The 12,558-nt window shown below is 40.7% G+C and overlaps 2 protein-coding genes across 2 annotated transcripts; one reads left to right on the top strand and one right to left on the bottom strand.

Annotated features, from left to right (window-relative positions):
* Positions 1-7,918: 7,918 nt before the first annotated feature.
* LOC309719097 (uncharacterized protein) lies at positions 7,919-9,360 on the top strand (the record flags this gene model as incomplete). Its single annotated transcript, XM_082554964.1, has 2 exons — positions 7,919-8,280; positions 9,091-9,360. 2 exons carry the CDS (start codon positions 7,919-7,921, stop codon positions 9,173-9,175), a joined length of 447 nt encoding a protein of 148 aa, XP_082411090.1. The 3' UTR covers positions 9,176-9,360.
* A 95-nt stretch (positions 9,361-9,455) lies between these two features.
* On the bottom strand, positions 9,456-12,014 carry LOC309719090 (uncharacterized protein). The gene is made up of 4 exons (XM_082554953.1): positions 11,543-12,014; positions 11,150-11,401; positions 10,492-10,581; positions 9,456-10,320 (listed from the first exon to the last, which is right to left on the bottom strand). The coding sequence occupies exons 1-4, from the start codon at positions 11,670-11,672 to the stop codon at positions 10,061-10,063; spliced, it is 732 nt and encodes a 243-aa protein (XP_082411079.1). The 5' UTR covers positions 11,673-12,014; the 3' UTR covers positions 9,456-10,060.
* Between the last annotated feature and the right edge of the window lie 544 nt (positions 12,015-12,558).

Consider the following 12,558-nt stretch of genomic DNA (forward strand, 5'->3'; position numbering starts at 1 on the left):
GGAGAGTGAAATAGACTGTAAAAAGGTAAATGGTGCTGCACTTGAAACCTCCTTGTAACTGGTTGCTAGCAGGTTGCAGACATTTCCATGAAAGATGCTGACTTGTCTGCAGACACTTGTCAAGTGCAAGTTTATAAAGTGCAATGCAAATGGAGGCCATTCACTTTTAAATTAAAAGCCAGAAACTGAGACTTTCTCAGTTTTTGTTTTGCTTTCGAAATTTTAAGTCTCAGTACAGCTCGGAGAGTAAATGGTTTGCATCCATGCAAACGATGAGCTTCTGTTTGTCTGCTAGTGACAAAAGCAGCCATGAGAAGTTTTTTGAAGAAGAACCCTCTTTCTGACCAATTTCAACTGGCAACAGCCAGCAACCACTGCCCAGCTGGTCGGCAGATGCACATTTTTCTCTAGCAAGTAAAAGTTACCAAGTTGTTGCTGACTGGTCCCTGCCCCAGTGTGACAGGCCTCACATACTGAGTGCACCAGAAATTATGTCCAAGCACACTAATCAATGTTTGTTTGTTGTTTTTGTACTGTCTGTGTAAACAGATACACAATGAAGAAGGTGCAAGTAGAAAGTGCACCACAATGCTTGACGGCGTTCATGCAATGTGTTTTTACATTGCATCAACATTTACCACTTAAACAAAAGCTGAGTGTAAAAGGAGATCAGAAAATCTCTGTTTCTAAATTTACATAGGATATGATAGCCCAGCTCATGTGCTCATTATAATACTTTCCATCTTTCAACCTGTAAATAGCTCAGTATCATTTTATTTACTCTTGACATATAAGGGACAATGCAAAAAGGAGGGGAGCAAAAGTAAGCAGAATATAATATAATTAACAATATGGAACTTGGAACTGTGTCAAACTTTGAAAAAAATATAAAAGCAAAATTAAACTTACACGTAGATAAAGTTTTTTATTTCTTGCGTATTTTGTGTTCTTGTGTATTATTTAAACAACACATCACATGTGGCACGAAAGCAGAAATACTTGCAGTTTCGGATATGGTTTGTCATAGTTAAGGAGTCAGTGGGCTGTGCAGCCTTCCTGAAGATGTCAGAAAAGGCTGATGTTTGCTAGTTTATACTTTCCCCTATTTCCCCTGTCACAACATCTTCCACAAGAACATTTACTGCACAGCAAGGTTCTTTGAATGCTGCTTCATGTTGACATTGCTCTCCATTAGGCAAGTGTCCCTGCTCCAAGCGACACAGAGCATGCAATATGATGGAATGAGCAGAGTGAAGTTGATGCTTTCTGTGGATTAATATGTATTATTAAAATTTTATATCTGACAGCCTGGCTTTTTTCCCATAATGTACAGAAATGTGGTAAAATCCCTTTCTGTCATCTGTGCATCCAATAACTCAACATTTTATGGCAGTGACAACCTCTGAGGAAAATAAAGTCAATATGTAAATAGAGGAAACTGCAGTTTCTCTGGTGGCATTGACTCTCATGTCACTCCTTAATATCTACATTGGGTAAAGTTTTAATGACACATCTGTTCATCTGTAATATCATCCCTGTTTTCATGGGTCTACTAGTTCTTACCTTTACTAATTTCATTCACTTGACCTGGTCACTTTGTTTGTGCCATTGGTGCCTTTCAGAACAGTTTTAATAGAGTAACCTAACAATTAAAGGGACTGACTGATTCTTATATGTCACGGCCAGCGGGGGCAGACCGTGTGGAGAGTGTGTGTGGTGGACCCAGGAGCGAACACAGGCGAGGAGACGGGAGTGAACTTAAACTGAAAGCGAGCCTTTATTTGGGCTGATGCAGAAGGGAGTAGACAAAACATAACAGGGGCAGAGACTGCAACTAACCAAAAACCTAAACTGGAAAAACACTAACCTGACTGAAAGGAATAACTATGATCACTGTGAACAGAATGCTGTGCAGATGCATGGAAACTGTGAACCAAATGGCGTGACGAAACAGACATGAACATGACCTGCACGGTACCTCATCGTACGGCTGCATGAAAAACAACATAAACCAAATGGCAAACATGAACTGCACAGAATCCTGAAAAACACTTAACTTGAACAGAGGGGAAGTACACAGACGACACGACAACGAACAAAGGAAGACTGAGGACTTAAATACACACATGAGGTGATATGGGGAAATGGAGACACATGAGAACATAGCTGACTCGAATGAAACATAATGACAATACAGGGGAGAGTAACACTAACTACAATGAACAAAGAACACCAGACTCTTACAAAATAAAACAGGAAACACGGAGACATAGACATGGAGATAAAACATGACATGAACTTAACCGCATAGACATGAAACGTAGACGCAGGAACCAGGGAGACTGAGTACAGGCAGAGATGACAGAAATAACTAAGAAATAAGGTCTGAACAGCAACCTAGAATTTAACTAGATTGAAAATGAATACAAAAAATACATGAAACTCAAACACTGGGTCACACGACCCAGTACCGTGACACTTATATAGTAGGGGTGCAACGATACACAAAATTCATGGTTCGGTTCGATACTTTGGTGTCACGGTTCGATATTTTTTCGATACAAAAAAAAATGTTCATGCCTTTTTAATTTGTCATTTATTAAAATTATAAAAATATATTTTAACTCAAAAGTACAGTTTTTAAATTTAATGTTGCTGAAACAACAAAGTAATAAAAAATAAATCTATCTGATCGAGAAATCACTCATCTTTGGAAAAGAGACTTTATTACAGAGAAATGGCTCTTTCCAAAATAAAAGCTATACTATACGCTTCTTCTGGGATATATTATCAGCAACATATTAAACATATCAGGTCCCCATAAGGAGAATCATGTGCTAACAGCTGTCTAAATGACCCGGGTAAAGTTTGTAGCATGCGTGCTTGTTGTTTTTGTCTGCTTCCACTTGTCTTTGCACTAGGATGATGTCGGAGTAAATGTGCAGTCATATTCGTTGTGTTCCCACTAGTGCTGTCAGCGTTAATCTCGTTGAAATGACGTTAACGTCACAACACAGCAAATATCCGTTAACGAGCTACCGCGGCTCGCCCCGTGCGTGGGGCTGGACGGCCAACACGTTAACGAGCAAACTGCGCTAACGCACAAGTTCCCACCAATGTAATTGAGCATTGCGTGGCACATCCGACATACTGTTTTACTTTTGTCCATGACGCGCTTACCTTCAGGGTCATACGTCACATGAAAACCAAAATAGTTCCAAACGCCAGATCTGAATTAGGGTGGGGGAGGTTCAATTTGCCATGTTGTAAGGAGAACTTCTGTCTCGCTAGCTTGCCCTGCGCTCAGTGAATCTGCATTTGACTACTCCGCCTAGGCTGCACTGTCGAGCACAGATCCACTGAGCGCTCAACACAGACAGCATCGTCAGAAGGAAAGTTGATAAAATAAATAAACATCACCATTCACACAAGCACTTTCTTCTATGCTCTCAAATGCTTTCTAACTAACATGCACACTCAAGTGGATGCATTGGAAAGCAACTTGGGGTTAGTATCTTGCCCAAGAATATTTGGCATGCAAATTGTCTGAACCACCAGACAATCTGACCTGCTCTACCTCCAGAGCTGCAGCCACCCCAATTAACATGGCTTTTTGTGTAATAAAGACGTTTACGATCTAATACAGCTGTGAGGAATTCTAGCATTTAATTATTCTGTTAGCAATAAAAGGCAGTAACTGTGTCTATGTTTTGCAGTTCAATAGTTTATGGATGCAATTGACGAACCTTGCTAAGTTTGCTAGTGTTAGCTGATAACCATAGACAGCATAAAACACAGAGTCAAACTGCAAACTGCAGGACAGAAACAACTGCATTATACTGCTAACCCAACTTCGGCTCTTTGCAAGCACTTGTGCAGACAGCAATTTAATGCTAAGCTGGCCAAGAACCCAGAGTAGTGTTAGAGCAGAGTGAATGAGAAAGATCATAATTGTGTCCTCATTAGAATAGGGATTTGTGTTGATGTGTGGGACTGTAGCCTATGGGGTTATATTGTTAAATGGTAGTAATGAGACAAAATACTTTAGGTCATTTTATGGAGAAAAGCAAAAGTAATCTAACAAGTAGTGTAACAAATTACTTTCACTTGCAATTAATTAAGTAGAATGGTGCATTACTTTTATGAAAAGTGTTCTGTATAATATGTGTAATACACTACTTTTTTGAGTAACGACCTCAACACTGATCACAGCAAAGAGGGGAAATATCCCCAAACATTTGACCACACAGCATGCAGTTATTTTAGCATAAAATTTTGAAAGGTCACGATTATGGTGACTCTCAAGGTGGAGCCAGTGAGAACCCAATCAGAATCCATGAGAAATTATAAGGGATTGAATTGATAAGTGATATAGATAATTGAATCAGAATAGCTGAATCCTTATCAGTTCCCATCCCTCCCAGAAGCAATGTCCATATTTTGTAATATCTAAGTTTGTAACCTGGCAGACCAACTCTTGTCCAAATAGGGTCACTTGTGGTGGCAGAAGAACACTAATGCTGAAGCTTTTATATAGTCTCAATAAAAACAAACCCATGCCAAAACAATAGAGCTTCCTAATAGAGCCAAGCTAATTGAAAAAATATGGTGTCATAAAAAAGGTGAATTTACCACTGCTATTTCAGAGTCATATGTGAAGCAAGGCCTATTAGTGCATTTCAAAGTAATATATATTTTGACTGTTTGCCTCTTGGAGAAGAAGTCATCATACCCTTTCTGTCACATCAGCATCCATCAGCCCCGAACACAAACATATCAATCAAACCGATGCTATCTGTAATCCTATCTGATGTGGCAATCTGTGTTCAATGGTCTGCCACCTCGTGATTACCAATTCCCACGCAGAGATGAAAGCTATGCTGCCATGGACGGACTGGAGCTCAATGTGCCAAACAACCTTGCTCCCAAGGTGCCTCTGCAACATTGTTACATGATGATGTTGGCTTTATAAGTCAGAATGACTCTGGCACACCCGCAAAGGAAACATATATAGATGAGTGCAAATAAGCAGATGTTGCAAAGAATTAAAGTTCTTTTACAGGACTAGCAAGTTCATACTTTAGAGAGACCACAATAAATTGTTAAAACAAGTAATACCTACTATATTTGAACAAGGAACAATATTCAAAGGCTCTGTTTAATAGGCTTACTTATGATGCAGTGAGCAAGGACTGAAGAATAAAAATAAACCAATAAAAGATACATTAAATCCCATTATGTCCAGTTCAGTATTAAAACATCTATCTAATAAATGAAAGACTTTCTCCCCCTCTCTCACTGTGTGTGTGTGTGTGTGTGTGTGTGTGTGTGTGTGTGTGTGTGTGTGTGTGTGTGTGTGTGTTCTTTGCTTTTGTTATAAACAATTTATTTTATCTACTTCAGACTGGGCAGATGTATATGAGGGACCCAAGGACGGTAAGTTTTGAATTTGAAGTTTGAAGAAGAGCAGTCTTCATGATTAAGCTAAAGGTTTTCTGTTTGGTGTACCAACAATCATCAACCCTGTCTGTGAACAGGTAAAACAGGCACAGACATCTTGACATCTTGGAAGGGACCTACTGTATTAAGTGTGGAATTTCGTCTATCCGATATTAATAGCAATTTTAAAAAGCATCACATTCATAATTTAATGCATATTGTCAGGAAATGGTTATATAAGATTAAAAGGAAAGATGGGAGAGGTCTGAGGCATGAGCTAAAAATTGATTAGATAAAAACAGTAATGGGAAAATTGATTAAACAGGCCTATGCTGGTAAAACAAAATTATTCTTAAATGCCTGTAAAAGTCTGCATTGACAGCTACTTAGTAATTTACAGCAGTGGTATTGGTGTTGTAATCTAGCAACTGAAGACAAGAGAAAAATTATTGTTATTAGTTTTGTATGAGATATTGCTAAAAGGGACCTAAAACACTTAACCATATTCATTTACAGTATATGCTGTTACAGTGATGAATGCTTAACTGACTGAACATGGCCACTGTTTTAATAAAAGAATCAGCATATCTGCATGTAATCTGTGTGATGCTTCTCACTCTTCTTAAATGGTCAGTTTCAGGCAGCTTTTTTTCTATTCTGGGTTCTTTATTACATCATTTACAAGGGACATTCCTAATATGGTGATCTTAGCTTTGTAAACCATTGTGAGGGCTAATCAATTAGAACTTAAACAATCAAAACAGACATGTATGGGGAAATGGATGAATATAACTAGCTAGTGGTTAGCTCAGTTAGTACAAGCACTTCTTTTGCAAAATCTCATATAACATATTTGCAAATCTGTACAATAAAACAAACAAACATGTAATTGTAATTGTCGCATATTGTATACAGATATAAACTATCAACTCAAAAGTATGATACATGCAGTTCACATCACAATGCAATAGACAATACAGATACATATTTCTTTTCTTTACTGAGGGTTATAAAGCATGACCCTATCCCTTGTAAATGCTTATAAATTTATTTTTTTATTGAGCACTGCCTTGTAATTAATGGTTTACAACATATTTCTTTGATGTACAGTGGTCCCTAACGCGGTTCACCTTTTGCGGCCTCGCTGTTTTGCAGATTTTTTTGTGTGCAATTTTGCATGCTGTTTTTTTTTTAAATTTCTTTAAACTTTTTTGTTTTACAGCGCATTGTTTTCTGCGTCCCAATTGGCTGTAAACCATTGTCAATCAGTCTCCTCCGTTCCGTGTCTCCTGTACAGTACAGAATGCTGGGGGTAGTGATGGTAAATTTGATTCTTTTTACTGAATCGAGTGTTAATGAGTCACTCACCAAAGTGAATCGGGTTTTTGGAGTCATTTGATTCACTGAGTCAGTTGACCAGAGAGTGCAAAAATTTTACATTTTCACTCAAACTTAATTTGTTTCCCTTTTCATGTAAATCCCACTGCTAAGATGAATGATTAAAAAAACAAACAAAAAACAACAACAACTATTTTATAGAGAAAAAAGAGCAAAAACATTTCTAAAATTAAGCAATTTCCTATCAAAATTGCTTAATAAACATTTATTTTGTTTATTTGTATTTTATTAGTATTTTCCTTAAGTGTGTCAAATATATATTTTCTCATCTAAATGTCCACTGCGCTGTGAGCCAGGGGGCGGTAATGCGCCTTAACATTGGTTGCCAACCAAGAAGAAGAAGCTGTGAGCCAGGAGGGAGGGGGTGAGTGAGTGATTCATTCGCTCGCTCTATGATTCAGCACAGGAGGGAGGGGGTTAGTGAGTCCTGAGTGATTCGTTCGTTCTTTGATTCAGCACAGGAGGGAGGGGGTTAGTGAGTGAGTGAGTGGTTCGTTCGCTCTATGATTCAGCACAGGAGGGAGGGGGTGAGCGAGTCCTGAGTGATTCGCTTATGCTTACGATTCAGCACAGGAAGCGAGGGGGTGAGTAGCTCAAATGTGTTGTTAGCATGTTAGCAGCGTGATGCTACTCTGAACCGAGGAGCTATTTTCTTGATGTGAGCTTCTACTCAGGGTTTTTTCTTCCAGTTCAGAGTAGAAATGCTTTTGTTACGAAACTGGCTGTTGTTTCCCCCCCCACAATTTTAATTATAAGCTAGATATATTTCTACTAATGGAATTAGTTTGCTAACAGCAACAGGGATGAGTCAGTGAGTCAGTTGGGCTTGTGAATCATGATTCACGAGTCAGTAAAGTGATTCTCGAGTATTGAACGATTCGTTCACGAATCGAACATCACTACTGGGGGGCTCCCAGGAGGTATTACGGTGTGTTCACACCGAACGCGATGGACGCGAATAAAACGCCCCAAACGCCCCTAATTTGACGCGTGTACATTCGCGTCTCAACTCGTGTCCAAGAAAAATCCATCGCGCGTCAAAATATGATATTTTGACGCGCGTGACGCGCGTGAACCGGAAATGTGGGAGGAATATGGGAGGGAGTTGTGCCAGACCTGGTTTTGCAAGATGGCAGCTATCGAGCTAGCGCTTGAAGAGAGAGTCTCCCTTCTCTATGTACTGTGGAGAGCAGAGCAGCAGCGTAAAAGACGTCCTCGCCGTACCTGGGTCCATCAGGTCCTCCAGGCGCGTGAGCAGTTTGGTGAGTTTCACCATTTGCTCCAGGAGCTGCGCCTGGATGACGGCAGATTCCAGCGATATCATCGTCTGTCACCCGGCCAGTTTGAGGACCTGCTTTCCCGTGTCGGTCCCAGAATCGCCCGCCTAGACACCAATTACAGGCGCTCAATCCCACCTGCAGAGCGCCTGTCCGTCTGCCTGAGGTTAGTAAAAGTGGTCAATACGGTAGTCCTTTATTGATACCTGTGCTAATATATGCTAAACCATCCATTTATACACTGCTAACATGGATGTGCTATGCTAACAGTGAATGCTGTCGGTGTTTACTGATGGCGTAGCACATCCATGTTAGCAGTGTATCGTGTATACACTGCTAACATGGATGTGCTATAACAGTGAATGCTGTCGGCGTGTATAAACTATTGTTTATACACTGCTAACATGGATGTGCTATGCTAACAGTGAATGCTGTCGGCGTTTACTGATGGCATAGCACATCCATGTTAGCAGTGTATCGTGTATACACTGCTAACATGGATGTGCTATAACAGTGAATGCTGTCGGCGTGTATAAACTATCGTTTATACACTGCTAACATGGATGTGCTATGCTAACAGTGAATGCTGTCGGCGTTTACTGATGGCATAGCACATCCATGTTAGCAGTGTATCGTGTATACACTGCTAACATGGATGTGCTATAACAGTGAATGCTGTCGGCGTGTATAAACTATCGTTTATACACTGCTAACATGGATGTGCTATGCTAACAGTGAATGCTGTCGGCATTTACTGATGGCATAGCACATCCATGTTAGCAGTGTATCGTTTATACACTGCTAACATGGATGTGCTATGCTAACAGTGAATGCTCTCGGTGTTTACCGATAGCAAACTGGTACTGTTTATAATATTTCTAGTGATACTCAGATGGTCTCATCAAGTCCCGATTTAATTTAATTCGATTTATGCTGTTATCAGTGGTTGAATGATAGCATGGCTGTGGTGTCATAGGTATGGTGAGCCAGATCATCCCCCAGGTAGCGACGGCCATCTGGGACTGTCTAGTGGACGATTTCACGGCTGTGCCTTCAACTGAAGACTGGCGGTCCATCGCAGAGGGATTCCAGGAGCGCTGGAACTTCCCCCTCTGTTGTGGAGCTCTGGATGGGAAGCACGTCCAGACGAAGGCACCCCCCAACTCAGGATCCATGTTCCACAACTACAAGGGAACTTTCTCCTTTTTAAAATTTTCTTAATAAATGGATCTCTACTCCAAAATAACCTAACCTCTCTTTATTCTCTTAAGTAACTTGTCTTCACTATGTTCCTATAACCAGTGTGATGCAAAAGTTTGAGCAACCTTATTAATAGTCATTATTTTCCTGTATGAATCGGTTACAGTAAAAAATGTCAATTACATATATCATATAGGAGACACACACATTGATATACACTACATATTTATGTTATTTCTCTTTTTATGTGTTGCCAATATATGCACCTGCTTTATTTAGTGTAAAGTTATTGCACACTTTCTGTAAATCCAGTGAACTGCATTTCACTTCTCAAATATCACTGTGTGTCTCCTATATGATGTATTTAACTGACAATTTAAATTGTGACAAATAACGATTTGTACAGGACAATGATGGCTATTAACAAGGTTGCCCAAACTTTTGCATCCCACTGTATCAGTATATTTTGTCATTAGTATAATATGAAATAAATTCTACTTGTGTCAAGTCGGGTGCCAATATTTGCTGTGTAGTAGAACAGAGACATTTGTCATTATAAATGTTTATTTGATAAAATATATAAATTCAGTAATAAAAAGATTCAACATAAATATATGAAATTTAACTATTTACAGAGAGACAGGAATAAAAAGGACCCAGCTTGGAGTGGAAGAGCCTCAGGGGAGAAGGAGGAGAAGAATAAGAACATTGTTTCTGCCCTGGAGAGCTGCTGCCTCATCAGAAAACTACTGATCATTAGGGTCCAATGTTTCCAAATTTAGCACAGCTGTGCTGTTGTCAAAAACTAATTTATGAATTTGGAATTTCACGAATTCTCGTGTCTGAGGCGGCATGCTCTCCAGAGCAGGAACAAGGCCGAGGAGGAAATACTCTGTTGCAGACGGGCGTGGCCTCTTTAGGGACTCCAGGATAGCCAGCTCCACCGCCGATGGACCATCCTGGGACCCTTCCCTCGACCGCCTTCGAGCTCTCCTCCTCTGTGGGCCTGTAAAAAACAGAACAAAACACCACAAAGAAATGAGAAGGCTGCTACTAGATTGTCATTTTCAAAATTGAAAAAAAACAGGATATGAACAGATTGGTTGTAGATATTTAGTAAAGGTGATCACAAGGGAATCCAAGCAAGTAAAAAGCTATCAGTGCTTGATGTTCATACCTGTGGGTGCAGCAGCAGGAGTGGAGGGACCAGGGACTGGGGAGTCAGGAGAAGCAACAGGGGAGGACTCTGCTGCATGATAACTTGACTCTATCAAGACAATATTAAATGTTAACAGGTTGAAGACAATAGTCATAGAGAATATTATATTATTATATACTTATTATTATATACAGTGGTCTCCCATTTATTGCAGCACATGAACAGTAGTCACAGTTCTCACAAGTTGATTCTAAAAGTGCAAACCTTTGTCGATTTTAAAACGTAAAAGTATTATGCCGCGCTTTTTCTCCGTCTGCGGCGCCACTTTTGTGCGCCTTTTTTGCTCCCGGTGCAGGTGTCTATTTCCGAATGAGGGTCATAGTTATGAGTGTTTTTGTGCTGTTTTTTTCTATTTGAAGTGATGGTTATCAAAACCAAACATGATAAGTTTGGCAAGCGCAGGAGACACGACACGGAGGAGATTTGTCATTTGGACTGCAGAATGCAATGCGCATCGTTGAAAGCTGTACGGTGCAATAAAAAAAATCAGCGAAAAGGCGAGGCAGTGACGGATGAACAGCGGGACTACTTTATACTGTTTATTAATAAACAAAATATATTCCTGTATGACAACACGCATAAATTAACTGCCTACATTAATTAATTGTAAACATACCTTCTGACTGACACTCCCCTGCTGCCTCTTCGGGCTGTCCCTGGTCCTCGGGGGAGAAGTTCTCCACGGTCCGCACCATATTACCGCTGGTCTCCCGCGGGGTGAGGAAGGGGTCCAGAAACCCCATGACCGCGAAGAACTTCCATCTCCTCCCCGATCCTGCTGCAGACCCACTCCTCTTCTCCTTCTCTGACCTCTTCTCCTTATTATATGTGTCCCTGAGGCTCTTCCACTTTCTCCTGCAGATGTCCTCTGAATAAACGCATTATCTGGTTAGCGGAAAGGTATTTGTACAACAGTGGGAAAATCGCGGGACAGTAGGCGCGCTTGCTAGCTTTTGCACGGCTTCATCGGGTCAGTCTGAAAATTAAAAAGAAGAAGGAATGAACTTACCAGGTTGCCCGATCTCCTCACTTATGTGTCTCCAAGCTAGGTCCTTTTTATTCCTGTCTCGGTAGAAATAGGAGCTGGCATCATATAGCTCGGGGTGGTTAGCCACGGCGCTGATCAGCTTTTCCTCCATACTGAATGAAGAATGAAGGGCTTTGGCTGGATCTGCCCCTTTGACCTAGGTCAGAGCCACGTCACCAGGCTCCTGATTGGTTGTCGCGGCGCGATTTGACGCTGGAGTTCAGATTTTTCCAACTCGAGCGGTAGACGCGAAACGCGCGTATGCACAAAGTGCAACACAAAAACTCACGCGCGTGGTTTTATTCGCGCGTCAAACGCGCCTGACGCGCTACACTGACGCGCGTTTCGCGCGTCAAACGCGCCTGACGCGCTACACTGACGCGCGTTTCACGCGTTTTGGCGTTTTCGCGACGCAAATCTGCTTCCGAATTTTCGCGGGACCCGCAATCGCGCGTCATCGCGCCTTTCCATTGACTTTACATGTAAACCTGACGCTCTATTCGCGTCCATCGCGTTCGGTGTGAACACACCGTTAGAGAACTGAAACACCTTAACTGGCTTCTTTTAAATCATAGAAGAAGTAACTCTATCCTGAACCACTTCAAAATGACCAAACTGCTATCCTATCTCTAATGCTTCATTTATTCCAACATCCTTTTATCAGTTTACTCCACACGTACACGGGTATTTTTGAAAACACAGATTTTCTGTTTCAGTTTAAAAACAAATTCCGTCCTCATGTGCAGTTTTAAAAGAATATTTCCGTCCACACAAAAAACAAAGTCAAACGCTTTCAAGGACATGCCAAATCCTAACCATGTAGAAATATTGACCAAACCTTAAGTACTTCTGAAAAGTTTTTGTGTTTTTCTGGAAAGGCAGCACTTTTCAAGTGTCTTCATCATTTCACATGTTAATAACTAAAGACAGTATTTTGGATTTTGTCTCACTGGCTCCCTTGGCCAGAGTTTATTCAGTAAAGAAATAAACTGAACATT

This window comes from Aulonocara stuartgranti (assembly GCF_965226115.1).
Source record: "Aulonocara stuartgranti genome assembly, chromosome: 12".
In the NCBI taxonomy this organism is placed as follows: domain Eukaryota; kingdom Metazoa; phylum Chordata; class Actinopteri; order Cichliformes; family Cichlidae; genus Aulonocara; species Aulonocara stuartgranti.